The sequence below is a fragment of the Anguilla anguilla genome, chromosome 1 (assembly GCF_013347855.1).
Source record: "Anguilla anguilla isolate fAngAng1 chromosome 1, fAngAng1.pri, whole genome shotgun sequence".
NCBI classification, from domain to species: Eukaryota; Metazoa; Chordata; class Actinopteri; order Anguilliformes; family Anguillidae; genus Anguilla; species Anguilla anguilla.
The window spans coordinates 44,745,855-44,770,937 of record NC_049201.1 but is presented as its reverse complement, the minus strand read 5'-3'; the positions used below and the strand labels follow the sequence as shown (position 1 = coordinate 44,770,937).

Here is a 25,083-nt window from a genome sequence, read left to right as displayed (position 1 = left end):
AATTAATGGGGATACACACACCTACCCATAATACAGTCTGCCTGTGGTAAGCGTATAGTTCAAAAGACCATTAGCAATGACATCACATGACACCATTTACTGCTTCGACCACACATGAATAAATTGGGCAAATGTTTTGATGACAGAATTAAAGCTTTATCTTCACAAGTCTTAATATTCGGCATGTTCCTCCAAACCAATCATGGAACGCTGGTCATTTAAAAGATTCAGTGGTCCTTTTTTATAAATGTCCAATTTACTTACTAATTTCCCCTGCTTGCACGCTAATGCAAGGTTTAAAAGCACTGCGATTATTCAAATCACGAGTTACAAAAGGGGGCAATTCTGCTACTAATGAATATTGATAGGGCATAAATGGTTCTACACATGGCCAGGTGGGTGGTTCTTGTTTCGTTTAATGGTTGCAACCTCGATTCACCCGGAGACCAGGCCTATACAGGCCTAAATTTCCCCTCTGAAAGAGGCATGCTGGCCTGTTGTGCAATTTACTACTAATTCTGAGGCTACAATAAGCAAAACCATAGACTTTACCCAAGTGATTCTACATCAACGTGAAATACAGAATTGTGACAGTACGGTTTCAGAGAGTTGCACACATGATGCCAGGACTCCCTTTACAGAAGATGGAGGAAAACAAGTCTAATGAATGTTAATGTAAGGATGCAAACATCACATTCCAGAACCCCAACGCTCCACAGCATAACAAAATGACACAATTAAGATGACTACAAGCAACAATAAAAAGTGCAAGAGTAAACTTCAGCCAGTTTAACAGCTGTTGGCTGCACAGTTGTGTATCACTCACGAGTCAATTTACAAATGATGTCTTCATGGGGCTTAGTTTAAAATAAATAAATAAATAAAAAAGCACTGTATTTCACCTAACAGATTAACAATGCTTTACTGAAAGTTACATCAATTTTATGCCACGCACTTCTGAATAAATGATAAATGAAGCAACTTTCTGTGCCTAATACTTTTCATAAAAATTGTTTGCCTTTATAATGAGACTCAATTTCCACCAAACTACTCTAAAATAAATAAAAAACAATTTTACACAACCCAATGTTTTGTAAAGCTCAGTGACAATTGGTTAAGTAGTCCCGTGACCAGAAACAACCACTTACGGAATTAAAAATAAAAATCTAAAACTGAAATAATGCACTGGGAAACACTAAAGTAAAATTTATTCTTTATTCTTTTTAATTATTAATCCCGGGTTCAGAAAAGAATAATACATGTGTAGAAAAAATGATATATTTATAAAATAAGATGCAGGGCAAGTTTCCTGCTTTAATTAGTTGTTTATGGCAACCTGTTAACGTTACATTTCACGTACACTGCTGTATACTACTCTCTTCATCTCAATCGACTACCCACAATGTTTCTTGCAGCAGAAAAACGAGAAAAAAATCAACACCATTACGCGGGCAGATTCCAAAAGCAAGCGGCCCCGCGCCTACCGGTCTCTCAGTGAGCTAGAACAAAAGTCTATTTTTGTAATTCCAACTCCGATTCGCAAACATTTTGGCCATTTATCATAACTGCTAGTTTCATATGGCCCAAGACCCTGTCAGCCTTTTTACCTCCCACTAGCATATTCTTACAGGCCCTTTGTCCTTCATGTTATGCAGACAGTCCGGCAATCATGTCCAGTCTCAAAGCATGACAGAGTCTGGGAAATGGGGGGGGGGGGGGGGTGTCTGACTTTCTATCGAATATATTCAGAATTCAAAACAACATCAACAATAACGCCGGCAATCATGATAAAAGATGCGAGGCTCAAGAAAGCTATTTTCTTTGCCTTAGAAAAACCGCATGTGAACTCGCCATTATTTAAACGCAGTAGATCGAGGGCAGGAGTTTGACGAATAATTTCCTGGTTCTTTGCCCTACATTGACTATCCAGAATCAGCTACTTTCTGTTAGGGTCATGCGAATCACATTTCATAGACATGGATGATCACATCTGACACCATAGCTAAGCAGAACCACATGCTATGCTTTATTTATAAAAACAAATAGTTAATGGTATAATCTTAAATAACAGTGATTATTTAAGGGACACAAAGAAATCCGTACAATCACTTTAAATTAACTGGCATTCTACCTCACATTTATTAGGCTATCACAACTATTCGAGCAGACCAAAACGCAAAATAACAACATCATCAATTAGCACAGGGATATACGCAAAGTTTTACACTTAAAAATACAATCGACAGCACTGCAGAAAACAAAATATTATGCAGTCTAAATGCACGGCCTTCAAACCAGACCGGTTTTCCAGTATCCCTATTCAGAAAAATGCACGGCTGTATTTAGATGACGCTGGGGGTTCACCGAACACACACTGCTAGCCATCTGCCGCTGACACAATGTAGCGGCTCCCGGTAAAACCATTTCTTTTGTAAAATCGTTCGCGCTATAAAACATTTAAACATTTTACATGTCCTACACATGCATTAGAAGCTACTGTTTCGATCATAACTACTTACATATCTCCATCCCCTGGGGCTGGGATCCGGTGCAGTTGCAAGAGCAAATGACATTGGAGTTGGAGTTGATGGGGCTGTCCAGAACCGTTAGGTTTTGCATGAGGATCGAAAGAACAGTGATACCGAGAGGAGCCACTGGCAGCGGCCCTGAGGACGGGAGGACAACTTTCTAGCAGCCCGCTGTCAGTCTGCCTCTCCGACCCCGCATTATTTCACGCCATTCTCGCCGCAATCGACTTGACTACCTCGCTATGGCAATTTAGCGTCCAACATATTGTCGTCTAGTCTTTCTCCAACCCTTCCTCTCGACTTCATTCAAAAGAATGGTTCGCTGTTACGTGATCATGTGGGCAGGCTTAGCTACACCCCACCCCCTCCCCCCAAAAAGGCAGCAGTTCAGGCCAGACATGGGGGTGTTCGGAGCAGACTCGGAGGAGAGACTGGTGGTGACAATGGCGATGAAATAGGGGGTGTTTTTTGCCGGTGGGGGTGGGGGCGGGTAGAATTACACACACTCATTAGTGCCAGCCACGACCAATCAAGGCAGCCATTGAAGAAGCTAACCTTGAGGTGACCCCGTAGTCTAGCAGCTCTTCAGCACATGTGTCGGACCCCTCCTGCCCAAGCCGTCTACAGTCTATAAATAACCTAGGCAGTTAAAAAAAAATGCACAGGGGCAGGCAAGATAGTTGCCAGGACATCTGCCTCGAAATCCAAAATTCCCTCTTAACACGGAGCAGTATCTGCAATATAACTGATAGTCGTGGCTTTGTCGTGGATTTTTATATTTATCATGCGCTTAAATTAAAATTCAGAGAATTAAAGGATACGAAACAGTAGAGCTTTTTAATCTCGCAGTTTTGTGCACAATATGCACGCACTAATGCATACAGAGCACATGCCATTATATGAGGAATGAACAGCGTAATCGAGCAACCCCCCCCCCCCCCCCCCCCCGCCCAAATAACTGTGCCAGACAATTTAAATCAGTCGCTTCTCCACAAGGGACCCCGGGACCTCTGGGCCAACAATTTAGCACACATGGGAGCAGAACGACGTGACTCCCAGAGCAGACAGTAGACTGATAACACTAGGCGCTGAATACCAAACGCCACCTACCCTCCCCCAGTCTGGATGACTGTCTGCTTTCATAAATAGAGATGCATTCATTAAGAAAGAATTCTTTATCTCCGCATCATAAGCACGAAAAATAAGCGGACAGATGCAAGTGCTAAGCAAAATGTTACTTTATATAGTTAATAGCAACTAACAGAAAAACGCCACTCACTTTATATGTCTTATATCTTAATTACTGTTAACGTTACTCATCTGAAATACATATTATGTAAGTTTACCAAAAAGTAGATCCCTCCTATAATTTAATGTTTTCATTGCTCGTTTGTCCGTTGCTACACAGTATTTAAGAGCTTAGCTGCAGATGACAAATATTGTGCAAAGCTTCCTGTTTTTGGTTGATTTTAGTAGCTCCACCTGGCGTTCATACTATGGTGGTACACGTACCAGACAAGCCAGCAATTAATCAGTGATGAATGAAGGTATTTATGAAGTTTAAAAACAACAATGGAGCAAACAGATTTTTTGCACCACTGTCCAAGAATCTGCACTAAAGAGCAGCTCATAAAAGATACATTACATTCTCGCCTGAGAATGTAATTAACGACTAATACTCAAACACCACTTCAGCATTATCTGTTGAGATAACGGAATTAGTTAATTTCTATCTCTCAATACAAGCTTTCATCAATCAACTGTCACATTAAATTAAGTCACAAAATTTACGACATTTTTGAAGTTGTTTCACTCCCCCCCTTCTTTTACACACACACATATACACCACCTTAATACAGTGGGGAAATATAGCCATGGCTGCCAAGTAACTTTCAGTCAGGTGACCCAGCAACATCAACAAAGTCTCCACTGAAATAATCAAAACAACATGGCAGGCAGCACAGTGCAAGGGACAAAAATGACACACAGACTTATTTATTGAAACAGATACCACTGGAACAAGACAAGAGCGTATAGTCACAAATTCAGACAAACTGAGGGACAAAGTATTTACCCCTGTATTCTATATAGTGACACTACAGCATATACTAATAGTCTAAAATAAGAGTACACTGTAGTGTCAGCTAGCGAGTGCTTAGTTAGCATTTACTGTAGCATTAAAAAAACAGAGAAAGGTGCATGTGCAGTGCAGAGATGGCGGCCCATATTTACAGCTAGCAGGCATTTCTCCTCATTCTGAGCTCTGGTGACGAGGCAAATAAATGTCTCGGACCCGCCTTGTGAAACTGCAGTGTTCCCGCAGGCCCGGATATCTGAGAAGGGAGCTTCCTCCTCTTACTGCAAGTCCTAGAGTAATCCTCTCTCTTCCCGCAGGTGCCAGCTGCAGCTCACCCGTCTCCTAACCACCCGCCCCCTCCGCGCTCGCTTCTGCCCCCATAACAGGGAGCAGACACCGCAGAGCGGCACACCTTACGGAGGGGCTGGGACAGAGAGACTGGCGGAAGGACGGGGGGGGAGGGGAGGGGGGTAGCGGCAAGCCACCGCCGCAGCACAGTGTACATAATCACCAGGTATTGGGTTTTTCGCTCCTGCAGGCTTGTTGAGCGTCGTAATGGGCCGTCTGCCCAGGAGGATGAGGTAATGTCTAGGTTTAATGCCAATCTCCTGAACTGGCAAGACATTGTGGGTAAACAGGCTCGGGGGGGAAGAGGAGAAGGGCAGCTCAAGCGCCTGTATAAAACTAATATTAATAACAAAGACAACGGTGTCGCTTCACGACGGTAATGACAGCGACAGCGCAAAACAAGGCGAGCGACAATGAAGCTGTCGATGCTAACCACTGTCACCGGCGCGAGGACGCGGGTATTATTAGCGCTGGGCTAAAAATAAGCAACACAAATTTCATGCATTTGCCAGCACGTTCCAGCTGATACGTGTGAAAATTACAATCTCGCTCCAGACATGAAGGGAAAAGAGGTTCAGAAGAGACACTGCTCGTGGAGGAAAAGCTTCAGTCGGCGTCTCGTACAGGCTGTGACACTAGTTCAAGGTTTCTTCGACACAGGGCACAACCGCAGCGGGGTAATTCAGGTGCAAAACTGGGTCAAAACAGTGTCTCAAAGCAAAAACTTATCTGCGGCCAGGTGACAAGTGGAGCAGATGCCCTCAGGCCACGTTATCCACCACCAGCACCATTGGCTCACTGCTGCAAGCCAGCATATTTCAGTAAGCCAGCACCTCCTACAGTCAAATCCTGCTGGTAGTCAACAGTAGCCCTATGCACAGGCATTTACTGTGTCACTCTTTTCAGCAACAGGTGTTCCCTGCACAGTTGATAAGAAAACTGTAACCTGCCTGAAGTCACGGTGTACATTACATTCATCTGAACAGCAAAATTGCAAAAAAAAAAAACTAACAACAGAATCACAATTAATACAAGTGTTCATAAAATTAATGTCAGTTAAGCCCACCCACCCTCCATGTGGAATGTCCTGCAAAACCAGTAGTCCTTGCGCATCACCGAATGACAGTGCTAGTACCATCTACAGTCAGAATTACCACAGAGCGATGCACACCTGGCAGAGTTGCCAGGTAAGGAGACCTTCAGTCAGCAGGGGTTTTCCAGGAACATGATTAGGGTAAGGGGTTAAGGCTATGGTAAGAGGGACTCCTGTGGTCCACCAGACAACTGCAGTCTTCCGGTACCGGCTACACACAAAGTGTGCTCCTGATATACCACTGAAACACGCTGAGTAACTCAGCAGATGGGACTGCAGGGTGAAAACTGAAGCAGTGGCTGGCAGAACATGTCTGGGAGGACGTGCATGCTAATCTGCACATCTCCTGACAGGCCTGCTACAGCTCTGCAGGGATTTCAAATTGGCAGGAAAAAATAAAAAACCGAGGACAGAATCTGGCTAAAATTCGAACAGCTAGCATGTAAACAATGAGCACCACGTTCTGAGTCTCTGAGGGGAAAGGTTCTGCACATGCACTCCTCCTAGTAACCAGATATCTAACTAGAGCAATATGCAAACATTATGAAATAAAAGACTTAGCCAAAAACAAATCCCTTATTTACAGATAGATATATGCCAATGTTTCCCATTGCAGTGATCACTGTCATGATGTTGATTATTATTTCTGTCTCGTTTTGTGTCCATTGTAGATGGCGAAATGGCCATGGCGGTGTGGTTGTCTACCTTCATATCGGTAACCAAATCCTTGTGTACGTATGCGGGTTGTTTCAAGTATAAACCATGTAAAGACAGGTATCCGATATGGGTAACTTTTAAAAGGAGATACTAGGCAGTCAAACAATCGGAACTGGGCATCAAGACCTGCGGTGTAAACACAGCCTAAGAAGCAGCAAAGGCATAGTATTCAAAACATATCTGCAGATAACTTTCCATTAAGTTAAGTTCCATTAAGTTTCAACTAACCAATTAATTCCTGCTTTGTTCTTAGTCTAAAAATTCACCAAGCAAACATCTTTTCTGATTTGTAATCGACTGGTTATTTCAATGGACTTACTGTCTGAAGCTGCAATGATGACATGGTAAATGGACTGCATTTATATGGCGCTTTTATCCATGATATAATCCTGAATCAGGTTTAATTAACTGCACATACTTCAGTGGTTCTAAACGCACATGGCTATGAAACAGATAAACTCTCGGTACTTGGCAGTCCCCTTGAACGCAATCAGATTTGCTTTCAACTTAGCGCTGCAGAGTTAAATTAAAAAATAGTTGGGCATATTATGAAATATGCAAAAAAGACTCTCAGAACCAAGTATGCCAGCTTCACTTCCTTTATTAAATTACTGTAAGCTGCTTACTTTGCTTAAGATGCTGGTACGCACTGTACCTGTCAGAGTGAAAACCCAAGATGGTGCTTTTTGACATGTTTTTCTGTCATTATTGAATTCAGTGGTGAAGGGCTTCAGCTGGCTCAGGGCTAACAAGATGGAAAACATCACCTTGACGTGTTTAACAGGACAGGCCGTCAACTTCTTTCAAGATGGGACAATACAACACAAAATTTTAGATTTTGTACTTAATTTGTATCTATCAAAACTCTCTCGTCCCAGGGTTTTACTTTCACCCCGCAATTTGGAATGCCCACTTGTCACTGCACGCCCAGCCCTTCTATTGCTTGGACATCCTCTGTGAAATGGGAGGGTGAAAACAGGAATACATATTGCAAGGTAGTTCATGAAATGCAAGGGGAGGGGCATGAGTTGGTGGGGGAACTGCAATTAAACTATTTTTTAAAATGATTTCTCCCCCTTCTTCCCCCCAATTTGAAATGCCCAATCTTATAACCCTATTCACCAGCCACGCTCATTTCTGCAACACCTCCTCTGTGGGTGACACTATGGCCAACTGTGCGTGCAGGACCACAGGCCCAGGCACAGTCCGAGTTCGATACCAGTCCGCGGAGCCTATCCGCACACTGAAACAGCGGCTTGACAGGATGAGCTTCTCAGCAGCCTAAACTACTCATTTTGACCTTCTGTGAATTGTACAGAGCCCTTCCTCCCTCCTGAGGTTAAGGGCAGGTAGGTAAGAGTGGTGCAACCTAACGCACAGTGAATTTCATGCGGGAAGCGATGCCCTGTCCCGAGGCCCAGGAGGAAGTCCCGCCGTGCTCCGCGGCAGCGGGGGGAAAACAGCAGCCAGCCGCATGCCCGCAGCCAGCCGCATGCCCGCAGCCTGACGCGCATGCCCGCAGCCTGACGCGCGGCCCGCAGACAGGGACGTGGACGTTCCCCTGCCACATTAATTACCGGAGCAGCGGGGTTCGACGCAGCGGCCAGGCCCGGCCATTTGCTGTGCTGGCTGTATGGTATTTAATAAACCTGTCACACGCACCACCAAGGAGCAGAAACGAAGCAACCCCCCATTCGGCTTAAAAAACAGACACCCCTCTGCAGAGGTTGCACACAGTCACAGTCTGGCTCTGCAGAGGTTGCACACAGACACAGGCTCTCTCTGCAGAGGTTGCACACAGTCTGTCTCTGCAGAGGTTCCACACAGACACAGTCTGTCTCTGCAGAGGTTCCACACAAACACAGTCTGTCTCTGCAGAGGTTCCACACAAACACAGTCTGTCTCTGCAGAGGTTGCACACAGACACAGTCTCTCTCTGCAGAGGTTCCACACAGACACAGTCTGTCTCTGCAGAGGTTGCACACAGACACAGTCTCTCTCTGCAGAGGTTGTACACAGACACAGTCTCTCCCTGCAGAGGTTGCACACAGACACAGTCTGTCTCTGCAGAGGTTTCACACAAACACAGCCTCTCCCTGCAGAGACCCTGAAAGTCTCAAAGGCAGAACAAAAGCAGGCGAGCACATCCCCAGGCTAGGGGCTTTGAATAGTGCCAGAGACCCCAAAAACTGCAGTTTACAGGACTGTAACAGACAGTCTGGGAGTTTGGCTCTTTCATACAGAGCAACTGCCAACCAGTGAAGGCTTTTTCACTGCAACGCGATGGCCGCTTGTAAAATGGTCGTTTGTTCAGAGGATCTGCCAAGCAGACTCAACAACCGAATTATAAAGGGTGACGGTGACCTTTACTTGGTTTTTCTGGCAATTTTTACATTTTTTTTTTTTTGCTTTGAATGCAGGCAACATTAATTTCATGATCTTTTCACTTAAATAACTGGTAACACTGCGAGCTAGTTACTTTTATGAAAGGAAAAGGCATCGGTGACATTAACTGTACAGGGGGTTATTTATGACTTATTTTGTTTTAATACAACTGAGGGGATTAAGGGTTCGGGCTTGCAGTACGGCTTGTTCGAAAAATGAAAAGCACGCTTTTACTGTGGCGGCGATCCCGGGGGAGCGTGCGGTCGTGAGAACCGGTAGTTCCCTTTTTATTTGGAAGTTTGTGGCTGCAGCAGCAGACATCCCCTTTGAAACGCCACAGCAACGTCTCCTTCAGCACCTTTCCTTTCCGCCACCTTTAGCCAGTCCGCCATGCAAATCGCGCCGCTTCCCCCCTTTTGTGCCGTGACGGATTAGCCGCATCTGAGATTTACCTCCGTAATCCCCGCAGCCCCCGCCCCCACGGGGAGGGGAGGGAGGGAAGTCAATAGCCACAGTCTGTAACTCAGGCTAATGAATACCGCCCCCACAGGAGCATCCTATCATGTAAGCAGTTCATCACGGCAGAGGAGGAGGCGCACCGCCGCACTGGAAACAGGGTTATTCCCCCCTGAAGAGCTTAGAGGCTGTCAATAGCAGAATTCCTGAGTCACCCTGCCTTTCCCTGGAGCCGAGACCAACTGTGATTCCTCATGATAGCACATTACAGTGGTTCTGCCTGCCTCTTCTCCTTCCCATGCCTGAACCGCATTTCATACAGACTGCAGCACAGACCTCAGACTGCGGCACAGACCTAAACCAGACTGCAGCACAGACCTGAACCAGACTGCAACACAGACCTCAGACAGCAGCGCACAGCTGAACCAGACTGCAGCACAGACCTGAACCAGACTGCAGCACAGACCTCAGACAACAGCACAGACCTCAACCAGACTGCAGCAGACCTGAACCAGACTGCAACACAGACCTCAGACAGCAGCGCAGACCTGAACCAGACTGCAGCACAGACCTGAACCAGACTGCAGCACAGACCTGAACCAGACTGTTGCACAGACCTGAGCCAGACAGCAGCACAAACCTCAGACAGATTGTAGCACAGAAATCAGACAGACTGCAGTACAGACCTGAACCAGACTGCAGCACAGACTTCAGACAGAATTCAGCACAGACCTGAGCCAGACTGCAGCACAGACCCAAACCAGACCGTAGCACAGACCTGAGCCAGACTGCAGCACAGACCCGTACCTGACTACATTGCAGCGCCACACTGCCACTGTCACTGCAGACCAGCATTTTTGTCATGCCGCTGCCTTGAAACACACAGAGGGGAGCAGCTGCCTCCTTTTCTGCACTGATAACTACAACTCCTAATTTTGCCAAAAGGAGGGGCCTGCGTAACCGCCTTGACCTGCAAATGCGGCAAAAATATTCAGTCTGAATCTGGGTTCAGCCAGAAAGGCAGAGCGGGTATGAATCTTTAAACCTCCCAGTACAAACTGATGCATTTTTAAAAGAAGCAGGGAGGTGAAAATGACATTCAGAAAATGCCTGTATAAAACCCTCTCTTCCACAGTCTACTAGTAACACTCTAATTCCACACAGCTCTCATTTAAAATCCTCTCCAGAGAAGAGCTTAGTTTAAGAAACTGAACACTGTCTGAGTGGGAGTCACAATGACCTACTTTTTTTCTTTTTTTTTTTCCTCCCTCAACCCGCCTCCCCAACCCCAAACCCCCCCCCCCCCCCCACAAACTTAGCTACCGGCAGAAATGTGGTGCACCATGCAGTGAAGCCACCAAACAGAATCCTTCCTGTCCCACTTATGTGTTTGGGAGGGGTGTTGGCGGTGGTTATGGGGACGATGGGGGATTGTGGGTTGGGGGGGGGGGGGGGAGGGGGGGAGGGTAAAAGTGCTGGAGGAAAGGCAGGTCCATCAGTGTCTTCGCTCCGGCGAATCGATGCTACTCCACGGCTGTCTAGACAGCCCTCACCGAAAGAATCACCTGGTGTGGCGTCTCAGATAAATGTCAAGGACTGCCAATACAACTGACACCTATACTGCAGCGCTCAGCGTTGCTCTTATTTTTCTCTAACAACCCACAATCCAATTAGGATAACTGATTTTTAAAAAGCGAAGAATATTGTATATCTTTTTTGCAGCTGGTCACTACCGTTTGTACGGTAATGCTGTTACACTCAATACATTGCGTCCTATTCTTCACCCATGCCCTAGGTCCTGCAGCTCTTGAGAAATGCACCATGCATCAGGAGGAGGAACCAGAGAAATAGCAGCAAGGAAACCTGACAAATCCTCTTACAATGAAGACAAGGGGAAGCTTCTGCAAGGTCTCCAAGCATCCTCCTGCATTTGGAAGCTGAACTATGCATGGCATGCGGCCGATGGAATTACCCAAGGTTCAGTCGACATGCTTTGTTGGTGTCAAACTGAATGCATGCCCAAAACACCCAAATGATCAAGAGCAAGGTCCTCTCTCTCTCTCTCTCTATATATATATACACTCACCGGCCACTTCATTAGGTGACAGGAGTGGCACCCGGTGTGGTCTTCTGCTGCTGTAGCCAATCTGCTTCAAGGTTTGAAGTGGTGTGCATTCAGAGATGTTATTCTGCATACCTCGGTTGTAACGAGTGGTTATTTGAGTTACTGTTGCCTTTTTATCAGCTCGAACCAGTCTGGCCATCCTCCTCTGACCTCTGCCATCAACAAGGCATTTTCACCCAGGGAAATGCCGCTCACTGGATATTTTCTCTTTTTCGGACCATTCTCTGTAAACCCTAGAGATGGTTATGTGTGAAAATCCCAGTAGATCAGCAGTTTCTGAAATACTCAAACCAGCCTGTCTGGCACCAACAACCATGCCACGTTCAAAGTCACTTAAATCACCTTTCTTCCCCATTCTGATGCTTGGTTTGAACTTCAGCAGATCGTCTTGACCATGTGTACATGCCTAAATGCATTGAGTTGCTGCCACGTGATTGGCTGATTAGATATTTGCATTAACGGATGCTGTTTGCAGTTGAACAGGTGTACCTAATGAAGTGGCCAGTGAGTGTATACATATATATATATATATATATATGTCTATCTCAATCTCCAGCTCTCTATAGATCTCTCTCTCTCTATGCTTCAGTTGTTCATAAATACTTTTCTGTAGCACATTTGGTTATTACTCTCTCATTGGCAGAACTTCAGAGGCAGCAATAGCTCAGCTGAGACCAAAGTAAATAAACTGATCTAATAGAGCTCTCAGAGAACTGTTGAAAACCTTCCCATGGTGCACTCGATCATGACCTTCAGACTGCAGTGGGCTGTTGTGACATGACGGTTGGACGTGGATACAGCGTTGGCGAATGGTCTTGAGTCTTGTAAACTAACTGGAAGTTCTCAAACTGATCTCAGATCTGTCTGAAAACCTCTTGCCCTTTGACGTCAGTGCAGAGCTCTATTTCGGCATTTTTATGCCACTAATCTGCACTTGTATAACTATTCCTGCTACGTGCACATTTATACACTCACGCAACAGCCTTTACTGCAGTAACACTCTCACGACAGTTACTGCCATCTTACAAGTACAAGTTGTTACGGACATAAAAGTAAAACGCTAAAAAAAACTCTCTTGCCAATCCAGGTTTTGAAGTCAGTTGTTACAAAAGCGACTTTTCACCCTGGAGGACAGAACCGACACAGATGCGCAGACAGCATAAAGCAATGCAATAATTATCACCTTCCAGAATACGGACCTCACTCTGACATTCTTTCTTCTCCGGTTTAAGAACAGGCCATTTGACACCGTGTGTGTCTCTCTCTCTGTATCTGTGGGTGGCATAAAGACGCTCGTAAAAGCCATTCTTCCCGTCTCGGAACAAGAGGGAGAGTCACAGCGGTTAGAGGCAAAGCAGGACAACCGCTGTCCTCGCAGGGCTGAAACGGACGCCCGAGTAACGGAGCGTCGCTTCGCGGCCAACTCCCCGCTCTCACACTCTCCGCAGCGAACGGCAAGTTACTCCAACTAATGCGGCGGCCGGTGGCCACGTCTCGCTTTGAAGGTGAATCCATTTTTTTCCCCCCCAATTAGATTAGAATTAGCTATGTTTTAGCAGGGGGGCTAATGGCTTTGAGCGAACGTGCGGCGAATCGGCAGGCGTTCCTGCACACCGTCCCTCCTGGACTGCCGACGTGCGGAGTAATACAGGAACGCAACGCTCCTTTTAACACTTTCCACGGCACAGCGAGGTCGTGCCGCTTTCCTAAAGCTGATAAAGGTGAATATAGCTGGGTTGTAACGCATGCACACCTGTATTACACCACACAGCAGTCCAGGAAGGACGCATGCACGCCAGGGTTATCCTGGCTCCAAACGGGGCTTAGGTAGTGACAGCGACTGCGGTCGGTCTGGCTTTACTGCCACTGTCAACTCGACTCGTTGTCTCCCCACGATTCGAGGAATTTTATTTTTTAGTTCAATCTGCACAAATAGGCAAAAAAGCATGTGTTAATATCCAGCACATGTTGTGTGTTACTACTTCTGTGTTAGTTTGAAGAAATATTGTGTCAAAGTTACAACTGATGCATAAAACAGTTTGTGTCACAAAGGGAGACATAGACTGTTTGGAAACACAAAATGCGCTGTCCTTAATTAGACATAGAGGTGTGTTACAAATGACATGTTTTTGACCATCATGAGAGTGTTGGTTAATGATAACACAGTAGAATCCACTTGCATAACAAATTATCACAATTTGGGTATTTGCATAGAATGTTCAAATCTCAAACCATTTCCCATTCATTCCATTGTAAAGGGATTGCATGTACTGTATGCATAAACCATAAGCTCGTTTTTCGAATATTTTCATGGAAATATGTCCAATTAAATTGCATAATGATATATAAATGTACATTAAAAATTGGCAGATTTGGCATAAATAAACCACCAATCGCCTTATAAACACGCAAGGTAGGCGGTTTCTGTTGAAAATCGTGTTGACGGCAGACGCCTGAGGAACACACACAGTGCACTGTAAACTTGAAAGCAGACAAAACCAAAAAACACTTGAAAAGCGGTGCCATTCTCAACCGAATTGCACCAATAAATGCATGTTTGGATACAATCTGGATTGCGAGCGCGCCAACTGTCGCTGGGAGTACCTTTGGGCGATACGTAATTGGCGATAGGTTGCTAACCCCATAATGTAAAGAGGATGCGGTGGTGGGCTGGGCCTACAATTACGATCGACTGAGCATTCCAAACTGGGAGAAAAGCTGAAAAAAAACTATTATTTTAAATCTGTACTGGAGACATTGAATAAAACAATTTTGCAACTGAACCGTAAAATTGAATGACAACGCCCAACTCTGCCATCAGAAGCACCGAGTCATTCGCTCCCACCTCTCGTGGGTTGACTGGGGTGGTGCATGACAGATGTAACAAATGGGGTGGCAAACGGGGGGGGGTCGCCGGGATTACTGCCTGGCACGAAACGCGGCGTCGGCGACGCTCCTGCCAGCATCGCGGAGCGGGCGCCTATTTATAGGCTGAGAGAGCGGCGGGCCCGTTTACGTGACAGGCAGACGCTTTTAGAGTCCCGAGTGTTTACTCCCCGTCCCCGTGCGACGCGTGTGCGTGTGCGCGTGCGTTCGTCACGACGACGTGACGGGAGGCGACGCGGATCGGAGGCGCTTCGCGGCGGCCCCCGTCTCCTGCCGCGCGGCGAGGAAGTGCCAGACGGTTATAATTATCGCCCGTCCTCCGCGCGAGGAGCGCGGCAGACCCGCGGCGACTGATGACAGAGCGGGTTTGAGGGGGGGGGGGGGGGGGGGGGGGGGGCGCGCGATTCGCCGCGCCGCCTCCTCGGCGCGCCGAACGCTAACGACCGCTACGCTAAAAACATTGGCGTCCTTCGCCATCCGCCCTCCGGGAAACAATCACCCCCCCCGCCGCCCCCGCCCCACCCCGCAATCACGGCACCCCCCGCACCATCAGGGTCCCCATCACGACCCCGTTCTCTCTCACCGTTAATGACTGTGGGCCGCCTGTCGTTAGCACGCTCCCGGTTTCCTTTATGGAGAGACAGCCGCAGGGTCGGGAAGCCGCGCGACGCCGTGCGTCACAGGCCTCCCTTCATGGGCCACGCGCGGCACATTAAAGATCAGAGCGCTGACTGCGCTCCTGGCCGGCGTAATCTGCAGAGGTGCCCCAGGGCCCGGACCCAGACCCTCACAGCGCCAGCGCCTAATGCCACCACTGCTCCCTGCATGTCTACATTTCGCCATTTCGTTATTATCTTATTTTACGATCTATAACTACGGTAGGTTTCACAATGAACTGCCGTCAAGCACAATGAAGATTTACTCACTCACTGACTGCTGTGTTTGAAACCGTGGGAACAAAGTCTTGAGGAGTGAGACATAGATGGTGATTGCATCACAACAGGAAGGAGGGTTGCGAGTCACCTCATTGCTCAATAGCACCACCTCTGGCCCTGGCTGATGCGCGCAATCATCTTTGTGGCGGTTCGGCATTATGAAGTTCGCTGGCACAGAAACAGTGAAGCAACACTCGTGGATTTCAGAGTATGCCCACTGGTTAGACATGCACGCTTGCATGCGCTCTCATGGACGTAGACGGTCAACGCTCTTTGCCTACTGTTAAAATTTTCAAAAATGGGTGAGAAAGAAAAAAAATGAAAAGGGGGAATGAAAAGTAAAAAATTTAAATAACCGAATGAAAGAAAAGAAAACTGTGACAGTTCCGCTCCTCTGAATGCATTTTGAAGGAATTAACTCAGACTCGCTGAATCCACGGCTGCACCGCAGTCCCCCACTTAATTTTCAAGTGTGGAGGCACAAAGCCGAGACTGTTGCGGCCAGAAGAGGGGGCGGTCCCGTGACAGAAGATCTAAGCCGACCCCGAAGGCTGGCAGCGTGGGGGTGGCGATTAAGCACTCTCAACCAGATGGTTGCATGATCAAACCCCGGTCGGCCGCTGCCGCTGCGCCTTTGAGCAGAGCACTCAAACTGCCTCGGCAAATATTCAGCCGTATAGATGATTAAAATGTAAAACATTAGCTAAGTAAGTGGAGCGCCGGGTAAGGGCATCTGCTAGACAAACACGAGAGGGACCCGAAAAAAAACCTATTAAGAATCCGCCTTCAATATTACCTTTGTTTGAGCTCGCGCCATTCATTTTTAATCCAGAACACTAAAGTGGGGGATGAAAGACAAAGGGCCAAACTTCAAAGGGACCGCCGTCCCATGCTCAACACATTTAACTAACAGCGGGTGGGAGGGCCTGCGCGTTAGGCCGCTGGCCTGCGGATTTTTCTTCCTCCGAGTGTCGGTGCAGGTTTGAACAAACCCCGATTGTGTTTTCAGCGAATGCAGTCTTACACAACTCCATTCATTAGGGGGCCAAGCACCAAGGGTGCGTAGGCCCCCCTATTGTTTTTGCAAGGATTATTGGGGGGCCAAGCACCAAGTGTGTGTAGATCCCTTATTGTTGTTGCTAGGATTATGATTATTCTTATTTTTCTCCTGACTTTTGCTACATTTTCACACCTCTCCAATGTTCAAAAACTGGCAAGCATGTCTGGTCTGGCTGCCAATGCATTATGCATGACACGTATGCAATGACATTCTAGGTGGCGCTACAGCACTACCCACCACGCTTCACTTAAATGCACCACATTTCTTCCACGTGTGTACCTCCTCATCCTGAACAAATTTGCTCATAGAACCCATATAGTCCACCATGTTTAATTTTCTGGCATTTTGCATTTGTTGCAAAACAAACTTTTTTTGTACTTCTGCTATGTTTGTCCAATTCTCACTAAATTTTGGCATCCGTGATCTTCAGTATGTCCCTGCGTTAAGTTTTGAAGGAAATTTCCATTCAAAGATGGCCACAGCACTATAACTGGAATTAAAAAATGGCTGACCAAGGCAAAATTATGCATATGGCCCAAATTTAGGTTGATTGCAGCGATATTTCTGGGGACGATAGATAACCGTATTGTGGACAGGCATGCCAGGCTCTCCGTGTAATAGTGTAATATGGCCTAATATAGCCTGCATAGGCTCCATAAGGCCAAATTTTACGAAATTTTACAGGAACCCTCATTTTAGGTCCCAGGGTCCTAAAATTATTCAGTATTTAGTTCATATAAAATTACAAAAAAACAGTTCTTAAAAGATATTAATTCATGGCTTCCCTGAACGAATCATTCTCACGCTTACTTTTCAGCCAATAAATGAATGGCATGCATGTCTCAGATGTCCAATTACAATCAGTTACAAGTCACTCGCTTCACTCACTTTAGTTCATCAGTTGCCAATGGCTGAAATAAGCACCTCAAGCATGGAAGCTTCACTAAAGCATGGCGAGTACACAGTCGCCAAAAAAACCAAAAGGGAAGTCCGACATTTGGAAATTTTCTATCGTTGTCGATGGTGCTGAAAAAGAACTTTCATTTGTTAGCTGCGATAAAAGTACAAAAGAGCTAACAGAGTGGCCATAAATTGGCCATAGCCTATGGCGAGTCAGACGTTACATAGGCTATGCACTATTATGAAGGCTCAAGCTAAACTGTGTTTCAAACGACTACACCCGTTGCCGCTGCCCAATACTATTTAAAAACAAGACCAGGTTAAAACCTAGCATATGGCTGGACCTAGCACACGTGATCCGGTCGACCAATGGTGTAACTTCATAACTCGGCTGACCAATGGTGTAACTTCATCACTCAGTCACTCAGACAGTCACAGACATTCACGTTTGTAGTATGGGCCCGCTGTTGTGGTCCAGCCAAAAAAAAAATTGAGTCAGCCTCTTTAAGAAAAAAAAAAAAGAAAAATTCAAGTTGAATGGCAGGCTAGTATGAATATGTTTAAATCATAGACAGCTGATAGCTAACGAATGTACAGTAAAGATTTGCTGCTCATTTTTCTTCAGACATCCTCGGTTAGCTTTGACAATTTAAAAACGAGTAGAGCTACTGCTTTTATTTGAAGCCTACATCAGACAGCCGGTCTTATTTAGCCTACACCAGATTCAACATAGTGCATTGTGTCGAATAATGGTATTTTCACGTTTGAAAATATGTCGTTGTATTAAGCTACTGTGGTATGCAGAACAGAACCATGTTATCGGAATGGCAGCAAACTGATTTTGCGGGATGCGGGCGGGGATCTTTCAGGCTGCAGGCGCAGGCGGGAGTAAAATTTAATGTTGCGGTTGCGGGTGGGCGCGGGACATGAGAAACAGTCCTGCGCAAAACTCTACTTCAAACAGACAGCCTGCCCTTTACCTCTGTCACTCATGCAGCTCTCCTATCCCAAATTCACACTCTGAGGGTAGCTGAAAGCAGAACATAAAAAAGTCCCCACCTCACGCATGCACAACTGCAGTGTGCAGTTACTGAGCCTTGACATAAAGCTACGTTATGTTTGACAAGTACGATGGCCATGGAAATAGTTTCTTCCTTATTTACTGAATAACTGGGCTTTTGAAGGAATTAATGAATCACTGCATTTATATAGCACTTTGTGCTTTACATTGATGAGTGGAAACTCCCCTCACCCACCACTTTTGGATGTACAAATATCCCTGACCCCTGTCAGACGAACAATATTGACACTTCTGTATTCATTTCATTTCATGAAACGCCTCATCGTAAAGAGGACCACCTTTTCAAAAGACATTAAATGATTTCCCAGCAGCTACCTGTAAGATGGTTAGCTTGGAAACAATTTAATTTCCACGGAACACATGCATCATATGCTGTAACTGCACAAATTACCGCAAAAACTGTAAGACGACACGCTTTCACTTTCTATGCACGGTCAACTTTTATATACACACAAGAGACATGCATAAGGGCAATCTGATAAAAAATACTTTCCATCAGAACAGCTTTGTTGGGCAGCAGTTCATATTTATGGCCCAGATTATGAATGCGTCAAAGCTTTATTGAATAAATTATTCATAGCATCACTATCACAACTTCACTTCTGTATCTTAAACCAACCCGGGGAAGGGAATTACTCTCAATAGTTGCCATCATGTAAGATGAACTAAATGCAGGCTAGTTACAGTACATGCACAAAGACAGAAATCAAGTGCATGCGGCACTAGTGACTGTCACTGCGCGCGTACTAAGTGGTGCGCGTAGCGCAACCAACTTTGGTTGAACCCAGGGAAGTCATAAACCCTGTCTGTATTTTTTACTTAAGGAGTAGGGTGCTTTACTTGCATTTCACATTACACGAGCACCTGTGGGTGAGACAGGACAGGCAGAAAGGCAAGGACGGGCAGCAGCAGGCATTGCACACACACCGTGGGGAAGTTATTCAATAAAAAAAAGAAAGGGAAAAAAAAAAAAAGACAGAAAGGATGAGGGAGAGGCGGTCTAAGTACCGCATACAAGGTGCCTCGAAGCACAAAAAAGGAAAAGCAGAAAAAAAAGGCCGTCAGACGTCTATCCCCTTCGGCAAAAAAGCAAAGATTTCGGCGCTCGGGAGCCCTCACCCCGGTCCCCTTACGGTGGCCTGCGCCGTGGCGCGATGGGTAAACGCGTCCGCGACAGGAAGCCGATTCGCGGTGACAAGCCGCCGCGCGCGGGGTGACGTGTCGCTCGGGACGCGCAGCTGGGACGCCGCGCGTGGGAGACGGAGTAAACGAGCCCGACGGCGTTCCACTCAGAGGGAGAGAAAGGACGAACGATGAAGTTTCGTTAAACTGATAACGTCCCCGACGACTCCGGGCAGCAGTGCACGGCTTCCTGGTGCTAATTTGTGGATCTTCCTGCCTGCGTCCTGTAGTTCTGTTTGTTTCACCACACAGGGATTATACCTCACAAACAAGGTGAATTTCAATCAATAAAAAAAAAATGAAGGTGCAATTCTCTAATCAACAAAAGCTTTATAATCCCTTATACACTATTTCTGAATTCATTTTCCAGCATACATACGAAAATAAGCATAAAAGCAAACATGGACAGAAAAACACTTCTACAGAATGTTCCTGTGAGTGCATTTTCCCATAATTTTTACCGTCGCGCGGCTGAACGAAGCCTTTGAGCTAGCCGCACGACTCGCATGACGTCAGCCTGGAGAACAGGGTCATTAAAACATTAAAAGCCGCTAAGCCGTCGCCTACACTCGGCAAACTTGTTTAAGAGGGAGAAAAAGGGGCGCTGATGAAAATTCATTATGCAAATTCCAGGCTTGAACAAATTAGCATCGGCGCACGGCGGCGCGATCAAAGGGCGCCCGCCGTTTCCACGGTCACCTCCCGGCCCCCCGAACTCCGACCTCGGGGGAGAGCCTTCGGGAGCCGCAGGTGAGCGCGGAGGTGCTTTTCCGCCGCCGCTGCCGGCCCCGGGACATCACAGAGCGCGATTGTCGGGGGGGGAGGGGGGGGGGGGGGGGCGGAAATAAAAGAGCGAGGGAGCCCGGCGCAAAATGGAGATGCGCCGCACAAAAACGGGCTCCAGCTGCCGTCGGCTTTAATTGCCGCGCTCCGGTTTTTTATTTTTCTCTCCCTCCTTCGCCAGGACGGGACGGGCTCTGACCCGAGCTCTGACGGAAAGCTATTAAACGCGCTTCAAAGAGCCGGCCGGGCCTCAGAACCGCGGCTCGAGAGGGGGAGCGAGACACGGAGAGAGAGAGAGAGAGAGAGCAAAAAAAGAGAGTAAGGAAAAAAGGGAGGGAAAAAAAAAAAACTCATCATGTTTATTCAGTCTCTCTCAGATTGTCTACTTAAAATAATCCCTTAAACACATGGAAATGAGAGGGCCCTGGAAGTGGTATGGAGCCGGACAGCGGGGCAGTCGGATCTGCATATCAATGGTGGACCCTGTTCTCCAGCAGGGGCAGCACCGCTCCCATCACCGGGCCCCCCCCACCCAGCCCTCGTTCCCTGTCCCGGGACGGGTAGAACCGTCACCTAAAGACGCCGCGGGATTGTGGCCAGCAGAGCCGGCGACTTAACCCGCCGCGGCCGCCATTCAGCGGGCCCATCCGGCGAGCTCATTTTCTGCTTAATCGACCTCGGAGTCACGCTGGAAAACATTCCTACCAGCTGCAGCCGGGGCCCACATCTGATCTCCCGGATTCGAGGCTAATTACCTCTTGGTGACCAAACACCAGTTCCAGTCCAAAGCAAACTGGTTAATCCGTCCTTAGAAAAGTTACCGGGGTTTGCACTGTGATGAGATTAAGTAATGGGAAGATGGACTCCCAGAGGAAAAAAAAATATACACATTTACATTTAAACCCATCCAATTATCCATTAAGGAGAGTGGGGAAAGTTTGAAAAAAAGGCCTTTACACTGGAAGAGATTCCATAAAACTGAAAAATAGAAGTCTTTTTATTTTTTTAAGGCATCAGTCAACAAGACAAGAGATTTTCAAAACTGCCTCCGATTATGAAAATCAGTCATTGTAATATTCAAAAAATTAAATAACATCATTTTTGCAGGACAATAAAAAAAAAGCAACAAGTTGGCAAATGCAGTTCACACTAAGGCCTTCTCATCAAATGAATGCTATTTCCTGACTCATAACAAGTTGTTTACACTGCAATAAAAATATTCTGACTGACTACAACCTCAACAGCGAAACAACACATTGTACGTCAACGAAAACACTGTGCACCGAGTTTGACATTGCCCTAATGTCTAAAAACTCTCAAAAGAGGGCTATACGTTTTTTTTTCCCCGTCTGAAAAATGTTTCAGGTGATCAAAATAGCCTTAAACCGAAATCAGTTACTGTTTCAAACCTCATAAGAGCAGGTGGACCGAAGCTGTTTGCAGCTGTAGCTACAGCTGCGAATGAACCGGAGGACTGCAGTCAATTACTTTCCATATCAATAGAACAGAGAGGGCAAGGCAGAAATGTGGGGGGTGGAGAGGGGGTGGGGGTGGGGGTGGGTGGAGGGAGGGGTGCTTTCAGATTCGGGGCCGGGGGGGGGGGGGAACAAAGTGAAAGCCTCTCTCTCGGGCCGTCTGTTTAGTTAGCCGCCCGGGAGGGACAGCGAATGGCTGGCCTCCGATGACACCGGGGGGCTTTGCGGGCGCATTGTGGCCGTTCACCTGCTCTCCACTCGTCTCCTTATTTGCCTGGGTGATGTCGGGTCAGCGTACAGCGCGTCCCTGCTGTCCCCGCGCACGGGAGAGGCGGGCGCACGCTCTCCTGCCGGAGCAGAGGCAGAAAGCCTCAACCCCGCTCACACTGAACACGGCGAAACTCATTCACAGCCTGCGAGGGGTGGCGAGGGCTGACCTTAACACGGCCTGCTCGACGCAGCTACGCAAAACCCAACGTGCCCTGTTACACACAACGATGAAAAACTCAACGCGCCGACAGACATAGCGATGAAAATCTCAACCCGTTATGCTCGACAGTGCAAGAAAAACTCTTACAGGAAGCCCTACCTGCTGGATACGGCAATGCGAAACAACCTGAAATGCTAGAAATGAAGCCAGAAAGCAGCGTGTACAATCCGCCAGGGCTATCGTACCCACCTACAAAAACCCTCAGCGGGGCCCTCCACACTGAAAGCACCGGTGAAGGAGATTTTGGAACACATCACGGGGGATTACAGAAACTAAAGATTAACGACTGGTTTTGAGGGTCATCCTTAAATGAAGTGGGGAATTAAAAGGTTTTTCACATGTGTGTCTGTGAAATCACAGCAGACTTGAACTTTAAATATTTCCGCGTCTATATGAAATTATCAGTCCGCGTTTAGGGGGGAAAGAAAAAAATAAGTTTCTAAACACCGAGGAAGTTGTCAATTCCTGTCCACCCCGACACGCTGCCCCCCCGCTTCGAAAAGATGACCCCTCCTCTGAAGTGCACTACAGCGTGTCTATGTCTGTGTCCACTGTATTGATTACCGTTTGACCTGGGGGGGGGGGGGTGGTCTTGGGGGGGGGGACGTGGCCGGGGACCCGAGGTCCCCGCTACTTAAGTCGGCCGCTTCATTGTTTGTCCTGGGAGACGGCCGCTCCGCTCCGCCATGCAGCGTCTAGACAGTATTCATGATCTGTCTGGCTCAGGCGCAGCCGGGAAGATGGCAAACTCGATTAGGATTGAAATATTTCTCCGCCTCTTGCCTCTCCCCGCACGCCTCTCTGCCTCTCTCTCTCTGTCTCTCTCTCTCTCTCTCTCTCTCTCCCTCCCTCGCATGCTCTCTCTCTCTCTCTCTCCCTCCCTCGCATGCTCTCTCTCTGTCTCTCCCTCGCACGCACGCTCTCTCTCTCTCTCTCTCTCTCCCTCGCTCTCTCTCTCTCTGTCTCTCCCTCGCACGCCCGCTCCCTCCCTCCCTCTCTCTCTCTCTCTCTCTCTCCCCCTCTCCCTCTCTCTCTCTCTGCGCGGGTGAATCAGTATTCCGGCGGGGCGAGCGGTAATCATCGCGCAGGTTTTCCGCCTCGTAATGGCAGCGGCAGACACTTTCATTAACATTCGCTCGAGACGGCTGAATATTTCGAGTGGCGGCGCCGGACGTGCTCCCATTGGACGCGCGCGGCGGTTCCGCGGGAGAGCGGGAGGGCAGAGACCGCGAGCGATCCGAAACCGCCGATGAGGTCAAGGGCAGGGGGGGCTGATGGCGGGGAGGCTGGGGGTGGTTTTGGGGAGGGGGGGCTAACACTGAGGTGTTGCTGTAAAGTTTCTTCTTTTTTTTTCCTCCCCAGAGTTCTAAAACGAAAACCTAAAAACCTGAAACAAAAGGCAGCGAACATCAAAGCTCTCTGGCGGCTGGCCACCCTGCCTGATTGCAGCCCTTCACCAGCCCCGCTGATTGTATTACGGCCGGAAAAACACTTCCTTCTCTCCCTCTCCCCCCTCTCCCCCCTCTCCGCACCCTCATTTACATTTCAGAGCACTACTTCATTGCCATTTGAAAACGCCTGGTTCAAGGGCCATGGACAAGCTCACAGTACACTCTCCTGTACACACTGTGCCATAGACAGGCTCACAGTGCACACTCCTGTACACACTGTGCCACTGGACAAGCTCACAGTACACTCTCCTGTACACACTGTGCCATGGACAAGCTCACAGTACACTCTCCTGTACACACTGTACCATAGACAGGCTCACAGTACACACTCCGGTACACACTGCACCATGGACAAGCTCACAGTACACACTCCTGTACACACTGTACCATTGGACAAGCTCACAGTACACACTCCTGTACACACTGTACCATTGGACAAGCTCACAGTACACACTCCTGTACACACTGTACCATTGGACAAGCTCACAGTACACACTCCTGTACACACTGCGGCATGGACAAAAGCAGGCATGGACTTGAGCTTGTAACTGGCCTTGTGACCAAGAGTCTGTGAGTTTGATCAGTACAGGAAGTGTATCCAACCAATATGCAGCTGTTTAAACAGACAATGAGTACAAATACAATCGCCTATTATGAGGACATCCGTTTTTTTTCTTTTACAAAGCAGCTAGTTCTATTTGAATTTTGAACTTATACAGTCCAATGTTCTGTATGCCATTCAGAATTTTTCTTTATCATTAATAGCAATGTAGTAATTATGTACTGTGAAGCTATTTCTTTATTACAGTGGTTCCCAAACTTTTTCAGGCCCAAGGCATCCCTGTAAATAATTTCCACTTCCGCAGCACCCCAAAACGCAAAAAACTTATACACAGGTTTTTAAGTGATAAAAACTGCTCACACTATGAACTGGTTATGAATCTTGTAAATCTGCATTACAGGCAGCAATAGACAAACATGGCAGAATATGTTTGTTTCATTCAACAAATCACATTTTTAGAAATGACATATTTACATAATTCTCACTAGTAAGCGGAACTATCACTTGAAATAACTAGTGATTGACCACTTGCACTAATTCAGTGACGGC

At 47.1% G+C, this 25,083-nt stretch overlaps 1 protein-coding gene across 2 annotated transcripts in view; it reads right to left on the bottom strand.

Moving 5' to 3' along the window:
* LOC118222333 (low-density lipoprotein receptor class A domain-containing protein 4-like) overlaps positions 1 to 25,083 on the bottom strand; it is a 66,253-nt gene that overhangs the window by 25,794 nt on the left and 15,376 nt on the right. Inside the window, exon 1 of one of the 2 annotated variants that reach the window (XM_035407837.1) lies at positions 2,520 to 2,901. The exons of the other annotated variant lie outside the window; for it this stretch is intronic. Coding sequence (XP_035263728.1) covers positions 2,520 to 2,619 — 100 coding nt within the window. The 5' untranslated portion in view covers positions 2,620 to 2,901. Of the gene's footprint in view, positions 1 to 2,519; positions 2,902 to 25,083 lie in introns of those variants that run through there. 2 annotated transcript variants of the gene reach the window in all.